The sequence below is a fragment of the Odontesthes bonariensis genome, chromosome 8, assembly GCF_027942865.1.
Source record: "Odontesthes bonariensis isolate fOdoBon6 chromosome 8, fOdoBon6.hap1, whole genome shotgun sequence".
NCBI classification, from domain to species: Eukaryota; Metazoa; Chordata; class Actinopteri; order Atheriniformes; family Atherinopsidae; genus Odontesthes; species Odontesthes bonariensis.
This window is the reverse complement of record NC_134513.1, coordinates 19,362,624-19,386,789: the sequence shown is the minus strand read 5'-3', so window position 1 is coordinate 19,386,789 and position 24,166 is coordinate 19,362,624. Positions and strand designations below refer to the sequence as shown.

Here is a 24,166-nt window from a genome sequence, read left to right as displayed (position 1 = left end):
TCATCTTGCGGCTCTGGATTTTTAGTTTATCAATGAGCAAATAATCAGATTTATTCATGTTTGTGTTGCGTAGACTTTGAAGTATTCAAAGAATGGAAATACACATCTAAACCAATAGTTTTCGATTTAAAAAAAACATTTGTGAAGACAGACCAAACAACTTTTGCTGAATGACCTACAGAATCCTTCACTTTGGGTCGTTTAACTGAAAAAAAACCTGTTAGATATTCGCACCATTGAAGTGAACTTTGTCACCCATAAAGAAATATCAGTCTTTGTTATCACGTTTGTCTAATTTCTGTGTGTGATACATGCACATAAATGAGCCCGAGGAATGGCTGTCCAAACTTAATAAAAGCAGCTGATTTTCCTACAGCTAAAGAAAACCCACAACTTCTTTTAATCCAACTGTCAAAGGCATGTATTCAGTATAGTCACAGAAAACCAGGAAAGTAGATTCACATCTGACAAACTGCTCTATGACCTTTTAGGGCTCTATTTGAACGGGTTAGCATACATTAATCTCCAAAAGACAGTTTCCTTTTTGTTGTTTTTATTTAAATAGGGCAACTGTGGCTCAGCTGGATAAGATGTTGACAGTTTTGTCCTTGGGCAAGATACTGAGCCCAAGGTTACCCCTGATATGTTTATAATTGGGTTACTGTAGAGTAAAAGCCCATACTGTATCTGTGTGTATATATATATATATACACATATAAATAAGAGCAGTCTAGTGTTTGTGTGAGTGAGAAACACACATCAAGCACATGCTACATAAATGTGTATGGTCAGAAATGTCAGACTGCTGTGAAGGTCATTTCATCTAAAAGTTCTGAGTAAATCAAAATGTAGTAAAAAAAATAATTTGTTGTTGGAGGAACTTAATTTTATGCTTTTAAGAGACACGACTTTTGTTAACAGACACTGACGTGCAATCTGTTGGTTTCCTTAGCTAGGAAATTGTTTTTGAATTGGCTCTAGATGAACGAATTGGATTATTTTATAAATAATTATGATTACAATGAATTAAATTTCAATTGGCTTGAATTGGACTTTATTATTTAAGTGCCTTGAGATGACATTTGTTGTATTTGGTGCTATATAAATAAAAATTAATTGAATTGACGCGAATTAAAAAAAAAAAAAAAAAAAATGGCTGTCATGAGCAACGCTGAAAATGTTCCAAGAAAACAGCGAAGAAGGTTAACAAAAGTTTAGTTTGAAAATCTGTTTCTTGTACACAATGTTGGCTTCAATTTTACTGCACAGAACTCATGAACCAACATGTTTCCCTTTACTGTTTTAGGACAGAGTGACCTGAACAGTCATTTTTTCCCCATTTAAAAAAAAAAAAAAAAAAAAGACACTCTTACGCACACAGTACCCTTCATGAGTTCCAAATTTATTAAGTTACACGTTGATGGTTTCAACACAGCTGATAACACGGGAACATATAAACACATTTGACTTTTCCACTTTCTCCCCCCTTCTACTCAAAACGTCACATTTCATTGTGTGTTAGTCAAGTCGTGTCCTGTCAACTAACAGGTTGAAATAAAGGATGGAGGAAAACATGATCTTATGGATTTTGGAGGGGGGGGGGGTCTTTGGAGACATTTGTGGTCTTTCTCCCAGTGCTTCCCTGGAGGGAGCTAAATGCACCACTCAGTACAGACAATGGTGGAGGAGCACGGTGACACGTTGGGCTCTTGGGGAACAGTGTTTGATCCTGGTCCAAAGAACTGAAGCATAGAAATCCCTACTGAATACACAAACACAGATCAGCTTACATCTGCTAACACCAACACACTAACAGCAACTTGAACCTACGAGTGCCTTATTTTAAAGGAGCATACCGGTGTTTTTTTTAGTAATGGGTGACAGACTAAAAGTGGGCCTTGACACAATGTAGCTCTGATAATGTGACGACAGACATGGAAAGTAGAAATCCACACTGGCCTAATTTCAAAAAACACTCGTATAACCCTTTAAATTAAGAACAATCCGGTCTGAGAAGCGGCAGTTAGAAAAGGAGTGCGTGTGAGACGGCAGGATCCTCTGCACTGTGGGGGGTGTCGAGTGCAGTTGTGTTCACAGGTCCTTGAGGTCCTTCTGGATGCCCCACAGAGTGTCGGCGCTCTTCTTCAGCTGGGCCACCTCGTCATCATTCAGGGTCATGTTGACCACGCTGCCGACGCCGCTGCCGTTCAGAACGCAGGGCAGAGACAGGAAGACCTCGTTACCAATGCCGTACATGTCCTGGAAAACACAGAATACACACCCGATTCAAACTAGGACACAATCCTTCCTGATTATCAGCATCTACGGCTACATTGTCAGTAACGGACACAGACAAAAAGGAAAAGTTGGTTCCTTTTTTAGGTGGAAAAACAACACAGTTCTTTGAGTGGGACACGAAGATGGATATCCGTCTGATGCCAGTGAGTGAGGCACAATATACGAGCATTTAGATCTGGTGTTTACATACAAGCATCTAACAGGATGACTTTACACGAAATATCTAAACAAAACACTAAATATCTGTTCTCTTTGCACACAGCTCCAGCATCGGTTAGTCACCATTCGGTTCATGCTACTAGGGCTGGGCGAGTTAACTTGTTAACTATTTAACGCCGATAAATATTTTAATCGAGCATTAACGCAGGTTTTATTATTGTAAAAGTCTGTTGAATGCATCACAATCACACAGTTACAGCAAACACTACAAAGCATGGAGTAATAATAAAAAAAAAAAAAAAAACTAGAAGGTAACATCACCGTTACAGATGCGAAACTCATGGAGCTAACCGACGCTACTTCCTGTTTTACTTGTTTCAACATAAAACCACGTATTTCAAAATAAATAAATAAAAAAAACTCCTGCATTGAAGTTGAATATTTTTTTACACTTAAAGGCAAAACACACAACTGATAGCAGCAAGTCATTCAAGGAAACAGACAGTGGAGCGAGGCTTCTACATAAAAATGCTGATGTTAAAAGTGTGTTTGCACAACAAATGTTATGGCACTTTCATTCATATGGCAGCACATTTAAAATAAAACTAAATGCTAAAAGCTTTACACTGCTTTTGAATTCATTTTTGGATTTTGCGTACAAATGCGATTAATCAGGGAAATCATGTGATTAATTAGATTAAAAATTTTAATCGTTGCCCAGCCCTAATTGCTACTACTAAATACACAACTTAATACCCAATATATTAGTTAAAACAAATGTATTAAAAACTGACAGTGACACAAGTGTGTACATAGATTTAATTGATGCTGATCAATTCTAATCCAGTACAAAAATGAATTTAAACAATGTTAAAATGATTCCCCCCCCCCGCTGATGCTAAATTTATGTTTTTATTTTTATCCATCAACTGCTTGCAACTGTTTTCTCTTCATGTGGACTTTGCGTTTGACCTTTTTTTTTTTTTTCAAATTTTGGGATGTTTTGTGTAGAACATTCTGAAATGTCAGTACAATAATGTGCAATACATGTAGTCAGACTGGTGCACAACTGTGGGTTTTCCAGATGTTGCGCAAGAGTTTGCAGTAGTGTTTCAGTGTACTGTATCTGTGTGTGTGTGTGTGGGTTTCTAACCTTGACCATCGTGGAGACGGGATGGACACGGCTCATGTTCTTGATGATGCTCTCGGTCAGGTCGGCCACACTCAGGCCGATGGCCCAGTTGGTGTAACCCTTCAGCTTGATCACCTCGTAAGCGCTGCAACACGAGGTGGAACTCTGTTAGTATCTGTGTTCCGACTGTGTGTCCATTTTCATAGGTCTCTATTAGAATACATCCATAGCAATGACACTGTAACCTGAAACTTCAAGCCTGTGAATTTACCATTTAAAGTTGCTGAGTAATAAGATATAGACAAACCAATTTATAAAACGAGGAGTCAGTTGCTTGAATCAACAAGACTGACTGGTTGTCATCATTCAATAAAGGAAATGACCACAGAAGTAGCTTTGATGATGAGCCGGAGCTGTGACAGGCAGTGAATGAGTTAAGCCAATATTAACACAGCATGAGTTACAGGTTACATTCCCACAGCCCTTTGTTCTACATCTGTAATTAGTCATGGCCTCATAACTGCTGAAGTGCTATAACAGAACAGTCAATCCATTACACTTCTCCTCTACTTCATTGTGGAAGTAAACTCATACTCACAGCATTAAAACATTTAAAATAACAAAAACATTTTGATCAAGACCCTTGACATGCAGAATGAATCAAAGTGGTCCCAAGTCGGACCCTTGGAGAACACCCTTCATCGCACCAACCAGGTAAAAGTGAAACCTTATGCCTGTACATGCTCATCTGCCTGACAGCTAGTTTTCAAACCAGAGGACAGTACGGTATCAAAGCCTCGCACGGAGAAGTCTTTGCTTCAGTAACATATGATCCACATTTTCCATCTGTTGATTTATAGTTTTCCATAAATGTATTGGATTATTTAAATGATATGACATTTCTTTAAGAAAATAGTCAGCCTTTGATATTAAATGAAGGAAATCACAACCAGTTGTTGATTTAAAGTCAACAGGAGGGTTAAAGGACGAGCAGAGTCTGGGCCTGGGTTAGGCTGCATGTTTCTAGATTTAATTAGGCACCTCTGTTTAATCAATGTGTAGGATTCTTTCTTGGAAACATTTTCAGTGTAGGATCCCAAATAAAGTTTGGAATTATGCTGAATTTGTCCTGCTCCAATCATGATAGCAGTTAGAAGAGCTGAGTCGGAAAGGTCACGCAGGCATAGGATACACGGTGTTAAAACATGGGACAAATCCAACAACAGCTTACCTGTCCACCACAGCCTTGTGCGTAGCCTTCCACTGCTCCTTATCAGCGTCGGTACCAATTTCAGGATTCAGTTTCTGCAGGTTGACTCCGGCGACGTTGGCCCCGCTCCACACAGGCACTGGAATGACACGACATAAAGTCAGTGCTGCGCTGCATCCGAGCAACCTCGGCAGCAGAAGAACTACGGTGATGAAGCCTTCGCCAACACATCAGACACAGCAGCTGGTTCCCTGTGCGTACTCACCGCTGGTGTCTCCGTGCTCGCCCAACACCCAGCCATTGAAGGAGCTGGAGTGGATCCCAAGGCGTTCAGCCATCATGTAGCGGAAGCGGGCAGAGTCCAGGTTGGTGCCGCTACCGATGACCCGGTGCTTTGGCAGACCACTCAGCTTCCAGGTCACATAGGTCAGCACATCAACTATGTATCAATATGAATGATACAAAACACACAAGCAAAAAGCAAAGAGATTGAGTTACTGTCAAAACCAATAGCATCATTCCATCTGTCAATATCCCTGGAAAAGGCGATCGTATGGAATAATCGCTGGTGGTGTAAAGGCGGGTATTCACCAGGGTTAGACACCACGATGAGCGTGCAGTTGGGGCTGTGCTTGATGATCTGTGGGATGATGGACTTGAAGACGTTGACGTTCCTCTGGACCAGGTTGAGGCGGCTCTCGCCTTCCTGCTGGCGAACACCAGCCGTCACCACGACGAGGCGAGAGTTGGCGGTGACTGCGTAGTCTGACGAGAGAAAAGAAATCTGAGTGACATTCGGAGAGGCCTGGAAGTGTGCGGGCAGAGTGCATCTGGAGGTTCGGACCTTTATCAGCAACTATCTTGGAAGTCTTCAGGAAAAGGCTGCCATGCTGCAGGTCCATCATCTCTCCCTTGAGACGGTCCTCCATCACATCCACCAGAGCCAGCTCATCACAAAGGTCCTGAGAGAGTGAGAGCAAAGGAGGAGACAACAAGATCATTACTGACGTCATTCTCACGCCTGGGGAGGCACACTTAGACATGCCATCATGTTTTCCAACAGTTACTGTATTTCACGTTTCCCCTCATAAGAAAGAAAACGTAATAGTATGAAGAGGACTGTCACTGGAACAGTGTGGAAAATGTTGATTTAAACATAAGAACTATTCTTTTATTTCAGCTCTTCTCTCACACTGAAGATAAATGTTTGTTTTTTTAAATACAGAGGTGCAGAGTGCCTTACCCGCAACAGGATGCTGACGGCGCAGGCCATGCCCACCTGGCCCACTCCAACTACCGTCACCTTGTTCCTTGGAGGCTCGGCAGAGGGGCCGGCCATTGGGCTGATCAGCTTCTGCAGCACTGATGACATGATTGCTGCTGCAGGGAGAGACAAAGAGTGGAACCAGATTAAATAATAACAATAATGAATTTTTTTAATTCATTTAAAAAAAATTTAAATAAAAATAAAAAACAGTCAGCAATCCAACAGGCTTGTTAATTTTAGTAAAAAAAAAAAAAAAAAAAGTTTTTAAGGTCTGTAATTAATTAAAGGAAAGTCATATTTAGTTTTAGCTTCCTCCAGTCTTCATGCCCCTGAGCTCCACGTACAGAATAATAGAAACATTGTGTGTGAATGACTTGCTCAGAGAAGGTTTTGCCAGATTAGAAAGACACACAATTATTATCTCTTTTTATTTATTTATCAAATTAGGGAATACATTTTTCCATTTATCTAATTAGTTTAACCAATTATTACTTTTATTTAATGTCAGTTTATTACTCAACTGTATGCCACCCATTACTGTTGCATAGGGTGGTCCTGCAGCCTAAGGCTGCGGCTACACGAAAACGTTTTTCACTGTAAACGATACTTTTTCTTATCGTTTCGCTGTCGCGGCCACACGGAGCCGGCGTTCCCACTACCCCAAAACGATAGTTTTTGAGAACGGGTTCCAGAGTGGGAAAGTTTGAAAACGGCCTCGTTTCGTTTCCATTGTTACAGCTAAAACGGTTTTGCGTCAGTCACACGTTGACGCTGTGAGCCAATTTTAACACTTCTCTATTGTCTCACAGCGTGGCGTGACACAGTGGCGTGTGTACTGCATCGTTTCATCGTTTTCGTCTGGACCAGCAGCGCGTTTCCGTGTGGTCGCAAGAATTTTCGTACCCGTTTTCAAAAAAAACCTCGTTTTGTTTTCGTGTAGCCGTAGCCTAAATCAACTTCAACGTACCCAGAGTATCGTTCCACCATCTGTCTGCAGTAAACTGCCAAACTGCATTCACAGTATTACAAAAATAAAAGCAAAACTCGAGTCTTTGTTTAGGTGAAATGAAGACGACAAATCCACCGATTGCTGCATGTCATCACTGTCGTCTCCCTTCTCATGCACTTAACCACCCCGCTGAGTAACCAATCAGAAAGAAGAACCTTCGCCGACAGATCCGATGCCAATTCAACATGTTGAATCAATGTGCAAATTGCATCAGGTCTGAATTAGTTGACACACAAGTCCTGACTGATTACCAAGGGAGTAACTTTGATTTTGACATTGGTGGGGACACAAAAGTGCTCCACGACAGTTTTTTTTTTTTTTTTTGCATTACCAATCATAAGTTAATGGCATGCAGATGCTATATGTTAACGAGCCATCCTAATGTTTAGGGAGTTGGTCTTTAAATCACAGGGTTGCAGGCTCAAATCCAACAATTAGGCTACCTCTGTTTACACCCCCATCCATGACTGGAGTGACCTTGAGCAAAACTAACCCAACATTGCTCCAGAGACTGTAACCAATAATGTGTTCTTATAAGTCGCTTTGGATAAAAAAAAGTCAGCTAAGTGTTATGTAATGTAACTCATATAATGAAAGTCAAGGAGGCAACTTCAGAGAGTTCTCAACTGTATTCTATTATAAAGGATGTTTGGGGCTGTAGTGGTGAAACAGTGCATAATACAGCCAATTTAGATCAAGATCAAGAACATTGAAACACATAACTACAGCATGTAGGCCTAACATGCAAGTAATAGATTGAGAACATTGAAACACATAATGTAACATGCAAGTAAAGTGTTGGTTACTGATACTGATTAACACAAGTACATTTCTTTACACTGGTTGCTCTTATTTGAAAGAACCAAACACATGCCTGCGCCTGTCTGTGACAGAGACAAACTGCTGGCAGATCTCTGTTAGGTCAGTATTGTCCAGTTTTTCCTGGTGAACATGGCACACAGCAAGATTGTTCAGCCTTACTTGTGTCATGGTGGTTCTTAGCCATGTTTTCAGTCTCGTAAGGGCACTGAAACTTCTCTCTGCTTCAGATGAGGAAATTGGGATGACTAAAAGAAGCCTGACAAAGGACTCGACTTCATCAAACAAGCCTCTCATTTCAACTGCCAAACCTCTCATGATGTCAGCTACTTCGACACTAGATTTGTAGGAGTACTTGGACCTGAACATGGCTAACTGCACCTTTAATGCATCCCTATTCAGCTCTGGGTACTGGGCAATAATGTCGTTCACTTCTCCAGTAAGGAGCGTTTCCTCCAGTTCCTGCAGTACACTGAGATCTGGCTGATTAAACCTGTCCTCAAACTGAACATGCACTGTATCCAACATTTTGTAGAACTCCGTTCTATACTGCTCCTCAGCTGACTTTGGAGTGTGCTGGATTGCTTCACTTGAGTATCGTTTCGGTGGTTTTCTTTGGTGAGGAATCTGGATTGGTTCAATCCCAAGACTGTCAACCACTGCAACTGCTTTCTGAAAGCTGTCTTCACTCCTTTTGCCCTGTATGGTAGATTTGACACACTCTATGGCACTTCTCATTCCTGCCACAGTCTCAGTCCTCTTTTGCAGAGATGTGCTGAGACACTCCAGTTCCTCAATCACCTCTAATGCCAAACAAAGGCCAAGCACAGTTTTTCCTTTCTCAAATCTTTCTCGCAAGCCATTTGGTCTCATGCCTGTGTTAGACCCACTTGATGCCATCTCCTCCAAGCTAGACAAAACACGTTCGTACTGAGACAGCACTGCTCGGATAGCCTTTCCTCTCACTGTCCACCTGGTCGGACAAAGCGGCCTGAGTGACTTGACCGGTACCTCTGAACTTCCTGCTGCAGAAAACAAGTTTTTGAACTTCCCAGACTGTTTGCGTAATGTTCCTAGCTCATGCACCCACTGCAAGGAGTCATTAATCAGAGGGCTGGCTCTGCATGCAGACTGTGTGATCAGGTTCAAACACTGAGCCCCACAATGCACAAACAATGCTAGAGGTTGCTGTGTCTTAATTTCAGCTTGTGCTCCAGAATACCCCCCTGACATATTTGCAGCACCATCATATGTCTGAGCTCTTAACCCAGACATTGGAATATTCAGCCTCAAGAGCACATCCTCTGCCATTTTTGCTATTTCAACCCCAGTAGTACCAGGGACCTCGTACAATCCAACAAACACCTCATGTGGTACCAGGTCATGGTCCACATACCTCAAACAAATGGTCTCTTGCTCTGTTCCAGAGATATCCTGAGTGCCGTCGATAATCAGTGAGTACTGCAGAACTGGAAGCACCTGAATGGACTGCGCGATCCGTTTCAGCTGTTGAAATTGCAAGCTCAGGATGACTCGCGTCTCAGGGATTGGCTAGCTCGTTCTCATGACTATACCTCTCCTAAAGTGCAGAATGAAATTTTGCAATTGTTAGGGAACACTATCGTTAGAGGTATCGCGCATGCCATTCAGGTGCTTCCAGTTCTGCAGTACTCACTGATTATCGACGGCACTCAGGATATCTCTGGAACAGAGCAAGAGGCTATTTGTTTGAGGTATGTGGACCATGACCTGGTACCACATGAGGTGTTTGTTGGATTGTGCGGCATCAAAATAAAAAAATCCCGCCATCATGCTATAACAGTTAGTGCTCAAGAGAGAAGTAATGCAGGCCGCATGTTGATTACATTACATTTAACTGACGTTTTTATCCAAAGCGACTTACAGCTTGTTTTTTAAGTACAGGGTATTGGTTACAGTCTCTGGGGCAGACTCAAGGGCACCTCAGCCATGGAGTGAGATGGGCAATGGAAGGGTGGGATTCGAACCTCCAACCCTCGGATCAAAAGTCTATCTCCTTAACCACTAGGCCAAGGGTGTGTGATTATTTTGGCCCAAGGGCCACATTGGGTTAAGAATATCGGTCGAAGGGCCAGATCGCAGACAACTTGTGTCAGTAATAGGAAATAATGTACGCTGACATAACTTTTAGGCTATTTCATTCCTGCTCGTTGTAATGAAATGTACTTAGATGAACACAGTAGCGGTTAATCTCAAAGCCACAAGGCAAGACCCCTGATTTTAATGAGGTTGGGTGACAGCATCATATTGGATTTAAAAGTTGTCTTTCTTGTAAAGGCTCTGTGGGCCAGATGAAATTGCTCAACGGGCCGCATGTGCCCCCCTGGCCTGAGTTTGCCCACCTATGCACTAGGCCATGGTTGCCACTCTCATCACTAACATTATCCATTAACCTCACCTGTGAATTTCCAGCCTCTGTCTCTGCTTGTCCTTCTCCATCTCCTCCAACTGCAGGTTCTCCTCCACTACCACCTCCATCCTCTCCTTCAGCCTCTGCTCCTCTATCTCTTTCTGCCTCTTTTCCTTTACCTCCTCTGTCCTCACCTCCATCTCCTCCAGCCTCTCTGCTGTCTGTCACCTTACAAAAATATGTTGATGCATGGTTGCACAATATCACATGCTCTAATGACTTAAGACCTTTTTAAGACCTCTAAGAATAAAAATTAAGACCATTACCACAGCAAAAATATATATAAAAACTACACTCTGGGCTGTTCAGTTTAACAAAGCACATTGTATTTTAGCAACAGTGCAAACAGTCAGTGCATATTTACAAACATAAAGTGCATGTCACTCAGGCAACTGCCTTCTCAATAATACAACAATACTGCTGTAAATAACATACAAACAGTGTGTAAACAAACTGCTGACATTTGTCTGTCTGTTTGAGGCTCTGAGCAAAATAAAAAATAACAACCATGATCAGTAACATACACAAACCCAGACACATAATGGCTCGGCGGCCAGCAATCGGATAAACCAATGAAGTGAATCAATCCTGTGAAAGAATGAAAACAAGTGAATGAAACCTGCACTCACCCATTATGAAGTTAACTCTGCCAGCCCCTCCATAATCTTGCCCCTGCTCAGCCAACTCCTTGACGTTTGGTAACGTTACTGCGGCTAGCATTAGCAACTAGGCTGCTAAATCGGTAAGCATTAGGCTACTGAAGAAAGCTAGTCTTTTTAGCTACGTTATATTATCATCTGTCTTCTAGGCTATAAGTTTATAGCTATAAGTTAACCTTTGTTTACGGCCACTGGCCCTAACCTGACGCGCTAGCTGTCAAATCACCGGAAGTTTTCACCGGAAGTACTGGCGCACACACAAAAGTTCGAACGTCAACGGTCGCCATATTGTGCACAGAGCGATAGAAAATCGTCTCTCCAGACATCTTTCTTTCATTCCGCCCAGATGAAATTTAATGCCGCCCAGATGAAATTTAATGCCACTCTTCGAAAATCGGCGAAATTTAAGCCATTTCAAGACCTTAAAAAAAACGGATTTTTTAATTTAAGACTTTTTAAGGATCCGCGGAGACCCTGTGCTAAAACCGGCCTAGTGCCTAAAGAGCAGAAGAAGCTTAAATGCTTTTACGAAGGGTTTCCATTCATGAAAGGGATTTTCCTTAGTTAAAACTTGACAGAGACCCTGCACTTACATTCCTGACTGTGAAGAATGAACGAATGTCTCGTTTCTTGGGAGGGGATCAGTCATCATTACCAATGTCAAGAGAGAGAGAGAGAGAGAGGACGGGGGGGACGGGGGTCGATGGGGTGGGGGTGGTCGATGGGCGGTCGCGGCCACTGTGGGAACTGTGGTGCTTAGTTGGAGTGACAACTGGGATAGCCAACCAAGTGTAGCAAGAAACGGGTAGCTAATCAGACAAGGATATCTACGTGAAAGAGGGGGGGTTTCGAGCTGTCACATACATTTAACCCTTTATGTGCCATAATAATGGAGGACAGCGGTTGTATTGGTCGTGATTACACAGTAGGGGGCTGAATATTGGTAGGGATGTGACCCTAGCGTCCCTACCCAAAATTACGCCCTTGCTGATTACATCTGTGTATCTCATTAGATTCATCTGGCTCTTACTAAAGGTAGTTTTAGACATTTAGACTATGACAGTGGTTTTGGGTGCAAGTTAGAACAGCTATAATAGCGTAATTCAAAGCCATAGGTATATTCACAAGTCAACATGTACAAGATCATTAGACAAATAGTTCCCTCAGAGCATGCATCTCTCTGCTACTCAGCTCAAACGCAGCGATGTCTCTAACTGAGAAAAGATTAGTGTGAAAAGAGGTTGTGACCATTCACAAGCCTCTGGGAATGGCAATACAATTTTCCAAAACAGCTTTCTTGTCAGTGGAATGTGCTCTAAAAAGGGTTCATCTCAAACATATCTTGCTCCAGTACAGGTTAGATGGGCAACATAGGTTACCAAGGCTATAAATTCCAGTAAGAGGAGAAATGCCATAAACATGAAACCCCAGAGTTGGATGTTAAGCTACCGTGTTAACCACCAATCCTGCCTCTGGTGAAATGCTAATGTTTGCCTCGGCAATCTTTTAACATAATTACTGAAAGGCATTAATATAAAACTCCCCATCTTTAACTCATATTATTAAAACAAATTAAATCCTTTCCTTAAACCATTATTTTACCAATTACTATTTCACCCCTAAAATAATTTAGGAATTAGATCAAAAATCCCTTTTATCATCTTTCAGCAGGAGGTTTCCATTCAGGGAGCAAAGAAAACCAGAGATGATCTTTTGAAAAGCAGCAAAACAAAAATGTGAATCGGACTTTCTGTTTGAGTAGAATAAACATAAGCTTCTTTAGTGTCACTAGAAGGGGAGGTAAAGGCTAGGTTGCTAGTGGTTGTAATTCTATAGAGGAAGTAGTTTTCCTAACAGGACACTGTTCCTAACTGAGGATGGAGGGAATAAAAAAAAAAAAAAAAAAAAATTGTAGCAGACATCCACCAGAGGGAAATGGAGAGAGCTCCTCTACAGGAATTACTCTCATCTACGAAAGTGAATATATGATCTCGAGGTTTGTCGGTGCAGAACAGAAACGGCTGCCGAGTCTTGTCATTTTCATCTCTAACAGGTCAGGTGAGCTTCACCAAGCCGTTTCCATTTCCCTTATTATATGCATCAGGTTTTTTCTTCAAAAACAGGCAAAAACCACTTCAAGAGAGCATTTAAACGTCACATCCTCCGAATAGCAATCAAAAACAGCACTGGAAACCTGGCCAATAGCCGTTTTTGGACAGAGCCATTCTAAGAAAGTAGTTATGAGAACTACCCTCCTCGAATTTAGTTCTGATAACTATCCTTCCCCAGCGGAACTGTTTCAGTCTGCATTCGCACGAGTCGGGACCTGATAGGGACTGATGCGCCGCGCGCAGCCGTCTGCTTCAGTGACGTGTTAGCCGTTAGCCGTTTAGCGCTACATTCAAACACAAAACAAAACGGTAAAAGTAAGGAGAGTAGAAAAACCACCACCAAGAAGCTAATATGGAGAGCGGGGAGGCCACCGTGTTTATGGTCTGCATGATGGTGATATTAATCATGGACAATCACATCAGGCGTCTAATATCGAGGCTGGAAAAGCTCACAGAGAGAGTCAGGAGATACTTTTTCATTTCATGAAGGAAGAAAGGAGAGCAGAGCGCTGCAGACAAATGAGAACAGTGTAAGTTTAACTTATTAAACACCCGCCGGTTGTGTCCGTGTCCTATGAGGAAACATTTCAGCCGTGATAGCATGACATGGGGCGTAGCTACCGACCACCAAACACCTCCGTTAGATTCGTTCTATAAGAACTATGAAAAGACCCGACCTCGGAGAAGGAGCTAAATAGTTATAGGAACTGAGGGAGAAGGCCCCGAGTTCCTGTATGTCCGAACACGGGAGAAAACGGCCCCGCGGATTAAAAGGTTATTAGAACTGCCAAAGGTTCCTACAGTCCGAAAGCGGCTAATGAGATCTAAAACTATTGAGTTTATTTTACAATTGCATAATACGAAAGACAGCAAAGCCAACGCTCCTATTGTTACAACTGAAACAATGCAACAATGATGCTGAGACTGCTCTGGATAAAACACACATGATCACATACAGAAACAGAAAAAAAACATTTATATTAAGAAAAACAAAAAAAACACTCCTACTCAGCACACTAACGAATTACAGCCCAGGACCACGTTTACAGACACTTACACGAGGATGAGCGGATGGGCATCAAAAAGCGAGACATGACGGCGTAGGTGGAGGAAGACAAATAGCAACTGCCTACTGACTAAAGCCAATGTTCATTTTAAGTAGAAAAGTCTTATCAGGACTGTGAGGGCCAGCCCCGTCATCTTTCTCCTCACTTTGCGCACCGTCGCATCGTGCACGGTTAACACGTCAAGTTAATCTGTATGAACATGGTTTGCGTCTTATCATGCTTGTTATGTCCATCCCTACAGCAGCATTATTACTGTATATACGACACCAACAGGACTTCATATCGTTTATTTTGCTCTCATCTCCTCACAATATGGCTAAGTCTGAGACACTTATCACAAAAATATGGTGTCCTTGTGGATGCCTGACGTCTCGAGGACAGATAAAATTGTAAGAAAACTTACGAAACTCATATCAGAGAACTGAAACTCTTGTTTGCTGATACAGAGAACGATTCAAATGTGCAACTTCTGTGCATCCAGAGCATAAGCCAAGGCAATTTCATGCTTTACTTTTAATTCAACTATGTGCAACTGAGATTGGGACACCGACCGATCTAATACCATGGACAACGTTCATTTTGGCTCTACAGACAATTCATGAAAAAAATTGCACCATTAAATAAATAACTTAAGGACTGCTGGTTGTGATGAAGTTTGGACAAAATGCTCATTGGATCGCTGATGCACCTTAGAGGTGTAACTAAAATGTGAAAACATACGGTACATAAGCTACACTGCATCAACTGAAGGCATGTAGGTTCCCATGGTAACCCAACAGTGCGTGCCACTATAAACGTGCCTTGGTGGTTAAACCTACAGCTCGGCAGGTTTAGATTTACTTAGACACGTGACAATGAGAATCATTCAGTGGGGTTACATGGCACTGAAAGGATCAGATAATTGGCTAAATTACAATAAGAATGAGTTGAGCTAGGGTAATTATCCTTGGATATGTGGCGGTGAATGAATCGGATCAGAGGCACAAAGCTGTCATACTCCAAAACGATAGGTGGCGCTGTACACATTTCAACTATTGCTGATAGTAGTGCTAATAGTCGTCTCAGGGTCTTAATCTGATCGCAAGTAACTCGATTTGATCCAATTTCTTGTCAGATTAAGGTGTCTACATGCACTCAATAACTCAATCTTATTGTAATTTAGCCAATTATCTGATCCTTTCAGTGCCATGTAACCCCACTGAGTGAGTTGTTCATTCAAACTAAGTTTTACTTTCAAAATGGTTGATTTTTGGTTAAAGTTCAAATCCATGGTGGATCAAATTTTTAACAAACCAAACACTGAGAAAAAAAAAAAGCCATTGAATCAACAAGTATTAAAATGCCAACTAGGGATGCCCCGATACCACTTTTTTTCAAACCGATACGATACCGATACTTGGATCTGAGTACTTGCCGATACCGAGTACCGATGCCGATACTTCTACCACAAAAAAATGTAATGAATTGGAAGACAGGTTTTGGTCTCACTGGCCCAGTGGTTCCCAAACTTTTTGTGCCCAAGGCACACCAAAGGACAAGTAAAAATCTCAAGGCACACCTCTTGTGCAAAATAGCCCTTATAACAGGTGTTATCATTCATATCATGTAAAATATCTGTGAATGTGCATCATTATTTACTAATGCCAAATAAAATGTGACAAGACAACTATTACTCATGAAATATTTATTAACGAAATATTTAAAAAAATAATTTGAAACTTTATCAAATTAGGCTTCATCAAAGCAGCAACACATTCATTTAAACCAGACGGGTCACAAAATAAAAAACGAGGCAAAGGAAACTCAGAATGCAGAATTTCAGCACAGAGAACTGTCAATGCAAGGAAGCTGAGTTGTCCATGGTCTTAAACTACAAATGATAAATGCAACATTTCAGCAATCAGTGAAACATGTGCTATTGTAAATATTTTGCCTACTTACAAATTAGTGAGTCGGGGCGCGCAGGTTTCTTTAATCCTCGGTGGCACCGTGCAGAGGGCCACTCGCAAGTCCTGTTCAACAGAGAGCCGTGCCCTCCTCTTGTTCTTTATGTTTAAAAAGAGCAGAGAACGCCAACTCACACAGGCAGGTAGCGGGGAAAAGAAGAAGGTGCTCAAACGCGTGGTGGGAGATGCTTAGGTAGTCCGATGCAGAAGAATTAGCTAACTAGCAGTTAAGTTACCATTAGCTAACTAGCAGTTAAGTTAGCATTAGCTAACTTCTCCCGACAGGACGCACTCGGGCTGAGGATTGTTGACACCCCCGGTCCAACTGAAGCCATAAGACGGTAACTTTCATGATACTGTCAGCTGAGAGTTTTTTTTTTTTCCTCTTTTCTTTCGGTGGTGGGTTGTCAGCAGGCTCTGCACTGGTGGTTGGTGGTTTGCTCCGCACAAGAAAGCGCTCTCTCTGTTTTCATGTTGTCCTTCAGGCTCTGATGTGTCACAGTCTCATAATTCCCACCTGCGCAACTGCGCTAACAGCGAAATATGGGTTCTCTGAGGATTATTCTTTTTCATAATTTTTTAGGGAATAGAGTTTTCCTCTGTATTATGAAATGAGTACATACAAAGTACTAATATAGTAAATAAGATAAAAATATTTTTGTGTAGTTGTATATTGCACACCAGGACTTGGACACCCTCTGATTGCGGTCTTCATGGTATCCGGTTATGGTATCGGCTAACTTTAACGAGTACGAGTATGTTAGAGCAGTATCGGCCCGATACCCGATACCAGTATCGGTACATCCCTAATGCCAACATCTAATCAAGGTCTAAACGGAGTTCATGGACCGATTTTGGTTGAAGCACTTTATTTGGTTTTAATCATGTCAGATATTTACATAGATTCAGTACTTGTGCCTGAGGACGTTCCTTTTGTTTCAGTCTGGTTTTGCTGTCAGATTTGTTCATCTTCAGGAAAACAAATCAGTGGCGTCACCTCTTTCAGAAGATTTCATCTGAAACTCTCATAATAAACCACTCCGCAGCAGGTTAGATGTTTGGCTAAGTTACCATCAGATGTGGGTAGTAATGAGTTACATTTACTTGAGTAAGTTTTACAAAAAAATTATACTTCTAGGAGTAGTTTTAAATCACTATACTTTTTACTTTTGAGTAGATTTGTGAAGAAGAAACTGTCCTCTTACTCCGCTACATTAGGCTACAATGAGCTTGTTACTTTTCTTCTTACCTCTTTGGTATTCTACGCCTCATTATTTTTATCCCCCCGGGCGTACGCCTCATTTTAATGTTTTATTTTGACAGAGAGAGAGACTTCCACCAAAGGATCTACCATGTGACTGTGTTTCACCAATCAAGCCATGCAGTCTCGTCACATGACCATACTCAATCTCAGCGGCAGGACGGGTTAGCTTTACAGTTTACAGTCGTAGCAAACAAAAAAAGAAACAGATGAAAAATGTCAGAATCAACGGTGGGAAATGAAGACACAGACGAGGCCTCATACTGAAAGTATGGTTACCTTACAAAGAGTGCGAAACAGCAGCTACATTATGTGTCTTCTGTGTCAACCAAAACAAATGGACATTTCAGCATTCAGAAACTCAACATCTAACTTGAGGAAACATGTAAGTTTCCTAAATTTGTTTCCTCGCGGATAGGCGAATAGTCACATAGGCCTATGGGTTACATGTTTTAAACATTTCCTAAGTCTCTTATTATTATTTTTTTAAGTACTTGAATTTGCCTGGATTTTAATTTAAGCCATTTTGTAATTAATTCATTTTAATTTATTTTTTCAATTGGATGAACTCTAATTTGCCTAAAGATGATTATTTTGTATTTTTGCCTGTCTATTTGAATGCTTGTGTTAACAAATAAATCAGACGTTACTCAACAGTTACTCAGTACTTGAGTAGTTTTTTCACCAAGCACTTTTTTTTTTTTACTCTTACTCAAGTAATTATTTGGATGACTACTTTTTAACTTTTACTTGAGTCATATTATACTAAAGTAACAGTACTTTTACTTAAGTACACTACCCACTACACTACCCACCTCTGGTTACCATGGTAATCTAGCAGGATAAAAAGAGTGCCATCTTCGTCACACTGGAAGCTTTTACTTCAAGCTCAACATACCTCCCTTGCTTTAATTTTGCTTAGTAGTACTTCGCTCGGTTTTGAATGACATTTAGTCTAGACGCACTTCCACAACTCTCAGGTTTGAGTGTCATGGACTTTGCTGAGCTCAGCTGTGATAACAAGAGTATCACAATCATCAGGAGATAACAGGACGTTTGCTGCAGCCAGTGAGATTCAGGTCAAACAGAAGCAGTCGTTTGTTTATACTGTGCTCTCTACATAAGGATTTCTATTTCTTTTTTTTCCCTCCAGCACGAAAAATGAAGGTCTGGGTGGTTATTTCTGTTGGAGGAGTGTGCAGTATGTGAGCTGCAATAACATGCAACCTGAGGGGACTTTGGAGAAGTGGTTGCATTCAAAACTGCTGACGTGACGACTTACGATGAGGAGGAACACACTAAAAATCATTCTTTTTACTGACGGCTCAGTCCGACAGAGAGACGCTTATGTACGCTGGACATGAAGAAGTGAATCCAGAAGGTTTCATCCACAGATCTGCAACAACAGTCCCCATTTAGTTCTCTACCTACATAACAAACACACGTCCATGTCAAAATGCAGCACCTTCCTCACACCGGAAAAATAAGCCATGCACACTGAAACTAGAAACACACATTTAGCCTGTTGAAGCAGCAACAGGTCTGCCGACACTTCTTGGCAAAAGATTTCAAAAGCAGACACACACACACACACACACACACACACCAGGATTTCTGCATGTCCCGTTTCTGTATGAATTCAATGATCACGGGATGCGTTATACGTGAGCAAAAGACCGAGTCACGGAACATTTGGAACGAAAGGAGGACAAACCTCAAAACTTTTTTGTAGTTCAGAGACGTCCGGATCTGAAGATCCCAACTTTTACTGAGAGAGTAGACAAATATTCAGGTTATTGGGTCAGACACCCAGCATTAGAAAATCCTCAGGCCACAGATTTTAAACCTTTTCATATGACTAACCTTTGACCGCTTACACAAAAACCCTGCTGTCTAGACACACACAAACATTAGGCTGGGATGAGAGTCACACTATTAGCCAACAGTTTTTTTTAATTTATTTATTTATTTATATTAAACTGCCACCCTTCACCTTTGGTTGTTCATATGGATTGAACTGAGGGCAGCGGGACACAGTTTCAGTGTGTGCTTTCAAACCGCAAAGCAGCCATCATTAGTCCAGCCTTTAACATGCTGTGTGAATAGGATCAATGATGGAGTGAGTGCCTTATTCTGGAGAAAGGCGGTTCATTTTTTTGTTTTTACTCAAACGCCAAACAAACACACCCTGCCTTCAACTCTCCTTCAGAGGCCAAGCATCACATCCAAAGGTTACTCTTTGGCAATACCAGTGAACATTTGGTTCCTTCATTTAAAGAGGTAAACATTCACAGTTTAATCTGGCATGCATGATGCACTCTGATCAACGAGATAGAAAAGCTGTCCATAAAGTGATTAAAAAAAATGTGTTGTTGTAATAGTGCATTTTAAAACAAACAAAAAAAAACTTGTGTCACAGAAGTTTATTTAGGTTCTTATCGACTGCGCTGCTGGTTCTGCTCCTTCTGCTTTTCGCTCATCAAATTTCAGTCTGAACAGGTTCAATAGCTTTGGCGCTGAAAGTCAAAAGGACCTCTGGCAGCGGGCCAAGCCCAGAGGTTTTTATTACTAAGGGAAAAGCACAAACAAGCCCATGTCCAACTGAACAGTGCAGCTGGTATTATTTATGAACATGTTGAATTACATTGAGGTCAAATCGGCACGTAGAACTGGAGCAAAGAGAACAGACAAACCCAGGGATTGTCAAATTTGTACATCTCAAGAGAATGGAGAGTCCTGTTGATCATAGCATGTCCTTGGAGGGATGCAATTCAACTTGTGACAGTGAATACAAGGCAAATGACAGCTTCTGATAACTAAAATCAGCTGAGGGACTCAAAGAGACCCTAATTTTGGAAACCACTGACCTTAACTGTCAGCAGGCATTAAGAACAAAGCTCCATGGATCTGCTCCTACAATTTTTAGCCAGCTAGCTCAGGCTGCCCACATGTGAACATGCCAGTCATATCAAGGGCAAATGAGCAAGGGAAAAGGGCAGTCAGGTGGTCTGTGTCCATAAAGGAACGCCCCCCCCCCCTCCCCCCTCAGCTATCTGCTGCCCAACAATGGCTCTCTGAACACAATGACCCATTTCACTCACCAACATATCAGCTTACTATTACACAAGCAAGCAGCCAGCCGTGTTGCTTTAGAACCAACTTCGTGAGCGCAAGCAGGCAGAAAATAAATACATGTCAGTGATTTCAAAGGGGTGGGTGTTGTGCAACAGTCTGGGCCTGAGCCCTTCCGTCGTCCTTCATCTTCAGCAGGAGACGCGCAGAGGATGTTGCTCGTTTTTAACATAGATGACTCAAACACGAAAGAACACCGACAAGTCGGTGACAGGATACCCACACCGACAGTCCGTGTTCGTTGTGTTTTCATGAAGCTAAATTGATTCCCGTCTGTGCTACGTTATGTAATATTTGACAATAAATAAATAATAAAAATTAAAAAAAACGAAAGACATGAGCACAGCGGAAATCCGGGGAAGATATGTCCGTGAATGCAGTCACGTACGCGCAAAGTAAAACGATGTTTGAGCTGAAACATTCATATGGCATACCGAGATGACCGTCCTTTAATAATTCTGAACCGTCCACCCGACAGTAAAGGCCGAAAACCTCCTTAATGATGCTCCAAACATTTCTATGACATTCAGTTTGACCTAGAATACATCGTTAATGGCTTCGCTCAGCGTCACGAGCATCCATAGCTGCTCGTGTGTTCAGCACGCGGCAACTGTGCGGCGGCCGCAAATCCACACGAAAAAACATGCACAGAAGTAAAAGAAAGAAAGCCTCACACTTACAGGTTTCGGGAAAATGCTGGTTATCTGGACCTGGTGATTGAGACGGTGTGGCGTCTGGCAGGAAGATAAGGCGGAAGGCTAATGTAGAGCTGAACGTGCAGCAAGGAGGAAGAGAGGCAGAGGAGGAGGAGGAGGATGTGAGCAGTCAAAGGGGAGGGGAGCTGAGAGGGGTGTCCGGCCTGTCAGGGTTTAACATGGGAAACTAATTGCTTCTTATATGGGTCAAGATAACATAATTCTCTGTTTATCACTGCTGGAAAGTCAAGAGCTACAGGTTTCTTTTTACTGAAACAGAAAACTCACCCAATAACCAGAGAGTAGTGCACCCTGATGTGTATGAAGCAGGTTTTATACTGGACCAGGGGCGAGGCTAGGGTATTTTTAGTGGTGCCAAGGCACCAACCATGAGATAGCTCGGCACCCCCTGGCTCAGCACATTTTTTAAATATTATATTATGCAAAAAAACTTCCTTTTTTTTGCTCAAGGATGCATTATTTTAGTGACCATTTTATTTATTTTCTAGCATTTGTTTTTGTTTTAACTCTTTACTCCCAAAATAAATGTTGAGTTGTCTTCAATATTTGTCTCAGGCTCTCTGTTATCCCTGTCGAGCCACAGTCTTTTGAAATGAAGAGGTCAAAATTGAATGTTGTAGGGGAAAATGAATACAGCTAGGGAAAAACTAATACAGGTCCAAAATTTATAAATGTACTAGTTCGCCTCAATTAGTGAGAAATAATGTGCCTCTGTGAGCACTGAGGGGGCTGGGCACCCCTAAAGACCAGATCCTAAAATTGCCCCTGTACTGGACACCGTGTGGATATGTAAGACTGTGCAGATAGAAGCATTTCTTCGTACATCTGGCAGCAGTCGATGCTAAAATGTAATTAAATGTGCTCCACTGTAAGTTAACCCAGCACTAAGCTCTCCTGAGAGCTTCTCATTTGACCCATTCTGCTTCCATTAAGCCTCTGTGCTGTTGCAGAGGTTTTCCAAACAGAAATTCAAAAATCTCAGAAAAAGCTTCTCAATGCTCCTGTAAGCATTATCAAAACAGTCTAGTAGTATAGCAAATAATGGCATATAGCTTTGGGATTTTCTCCTGGTGTTGATTGACAACACCTCTGTATCCCAACTTCGGCCTCTAACATATCAGCAGGTAGCTAACCCCGAGAAGCAGTATTCCTCATTGCTTGAAAGGTCTGTTTGTACCTTATCAAGGTGGACTTAGACACAGATGGACTTTCCCCTGTAAACATTTCATAAGACTCTTAGTTGTTGATATTGTGTGACCTACATTGCATCAAACCGAATGCTTGTTTATACATTTTCATTCTGAATGCAAATTTTTTTTCTCATACTGCAAGCACTGTGACAGCAGACACGTACTACAAGCTATCCATCCGTCACATCTGGGTCATGCGAGTTTATGGGCTCGCCGGTATCTAGGTCATAGATAACAAAAGTAGAATGTGAACTGAGACCCAACACTCACCTCTGCTTTGCCTCTACTCCTCTTCCTCCTTCCCTCCAGTGTCAGAGCAGCTCTGGCTGAAGATCCTCTTTAGTCGTTTCTTTGTTCAATTTCATGTGTTCACATATAATTCTCTTAAGAAGATTAATTGGGATTTTGTGTGTTGTGAAAGACTGTTGGACGTGTATTCAGTTTGTCCCATTTGCGAATGTGAAACAAGTGAAAAGAAAATCAACATGCCGTTCCCTGAACCATTACATGCCACATATAATGATGGGGATAATAGTGGAAGAGGTGGTGATACAACCTGTTAACCTTCATCTTGTGAGTAAGATGATCTCTTAAAGGTGCCTGCTCTGTAATTATGATTACAATGAATTGAATTCCAATTGGCTTGAATTGGACTTTATTATTTAAGTGCCTTGAGATGACATTTGTTGTATTTGGCGCTATATAAATAAAAATTAATTGAATTGAATTGCTGCCTTGAGGACCACTGTGTGCAGAGCAAGATGAAGCTACGTCCCTCTACATTTCGTTTGTGATGAGCTGCTTATTGCACAAGCGGGATGCACAACGGCGCATTCTCCTTTGCGGTGTTTTTCTTTCCGACGGCGACCACGAAGGTAATATCGTCTCTTCCGACTTCCGGTTCACGACTGCGGGGAAAAATCTTGAGCATGCGCAGAACACAAAGTCTAATTCACCGCGTGCTTCACCCGTCTGCAAACATGTTTAATTTGACTTTCAACCGAGTTATCTCGGGATCTTAATCCGATCGCGAGTAATCCGATCCGATCCAATTTCTTGTAACTCAGTCTTATTGTAATTTAGCCAATTATCTGATCCTTTCACTGCCATGTAACCCCATTCAGATAATTGTGTGAGCTGAAACATTCATATCGGTATGCCATATGAATACCGATATGACATAGGCATAATATACGTAGACGCCTCATAGACTGACGCTGCCAATTGGAGCTGACGTATCAGTGTTAACAGGCTGTTAAACAACTCCACCCCTACCCCTGTCCAAGTAAGTGTTGTCTCTTTCTTTTACTTTTTCAGTCTGTGTTGTACTCTCCCTTTATGTCTTATGCTTTCAAAAGGTTTCACATAGTTCTCACAATCCCCTTAATAAACAGTGCTGATTTTCGGACAAACGGGTTGATCTGTCCCTGAGGCTGCCAACTTGGATTTGAGAGGAAACAAACCCTGTTCGGTTTGAAAAGTAATGAATGGGATAGGTTGAGTGAGCATCATGGATGTTAGCATGTTTTTTTTTTTTTTGTTTTTTGTTTTTTGGGGCTTTTTACGCCTTTATTGTACAGGACAGTCGAGAGAGACAGGAAGCAGGGGGCAGAGAGAGCGGGAATAACACGCAGCAAAGGGCCGTCCGATGCAGGATTCAAACCGGGGCCAGCTGCAGCGAGGACTATAGCTTCTGTACATGGGGCGTCTGCTGTACCCACTACGCCACAGACCGACCCTG

At 41.8% G+C, this 24,166-nt stretch overlaps 1 protein-coding gene across 1 annotated transcript; it reads right to left on the bottom strand.

Moving 5' to 3' along the window:
* Nucleotides 1–1,381: 1,381 nt before the first annotated feature.
* ldhba (lactate dehydrogenase Ba) lies at nucleotides 1,382–21,432 on the bottom strand. Its single transcript, XM_075472014.1, has 8 exons — nucleotides 21,200–21,432; nucleotides 6,043–6,179; nucleotides 5,644–5,761; nucleotides 5,391–5,564; nucleotides 5,065–5,238; nucleotides 4,821–4,938; nucleotides 3,611–3,734; nucleotides 1,382–2,259 (listed from the first exon to the last, which is right to left on the bottom strand). The coding sequence occupies exons 2-8, from the start codon at nucleotides 6,169–6,171 to the stop codon at nucleotides 2,092–2,094; spliced, it is 1,005 nt and encodes a 334-aa protein (XP_075328129.1). The 5' UTR covers nucleotides 6,172–6,179; nucleotides 21,200–21,432; the 3' UTR covers nucleotides 1,382–2,091.
* Nucleotides 21,433–24,166: the final 2,734 nt, after the last annotated feature.

Coding starts and splice junctions, on each gene's coding strand:
- ldhba (XM_075472014.1), bottom strand. CDS start 6,171: ATGTCATCAGTGCTGCAGAAGCTGATCAGCCCAATGGCCGGCCCCTCT. Junction 5,239..5,390: donor CATCGTGGTGTCTAACCCTG/GTGAATACCCGC, acceptor ATTGATACATAG/TTGATGTGCTGACCTATGTG. Junction 2,260..3,610: donor CCGTCTCCACGATGGTCAAG/GTTAGAAACCCA, acceptor TGTGTTTTCCAG/GACATGTACGGCATTGGTAA.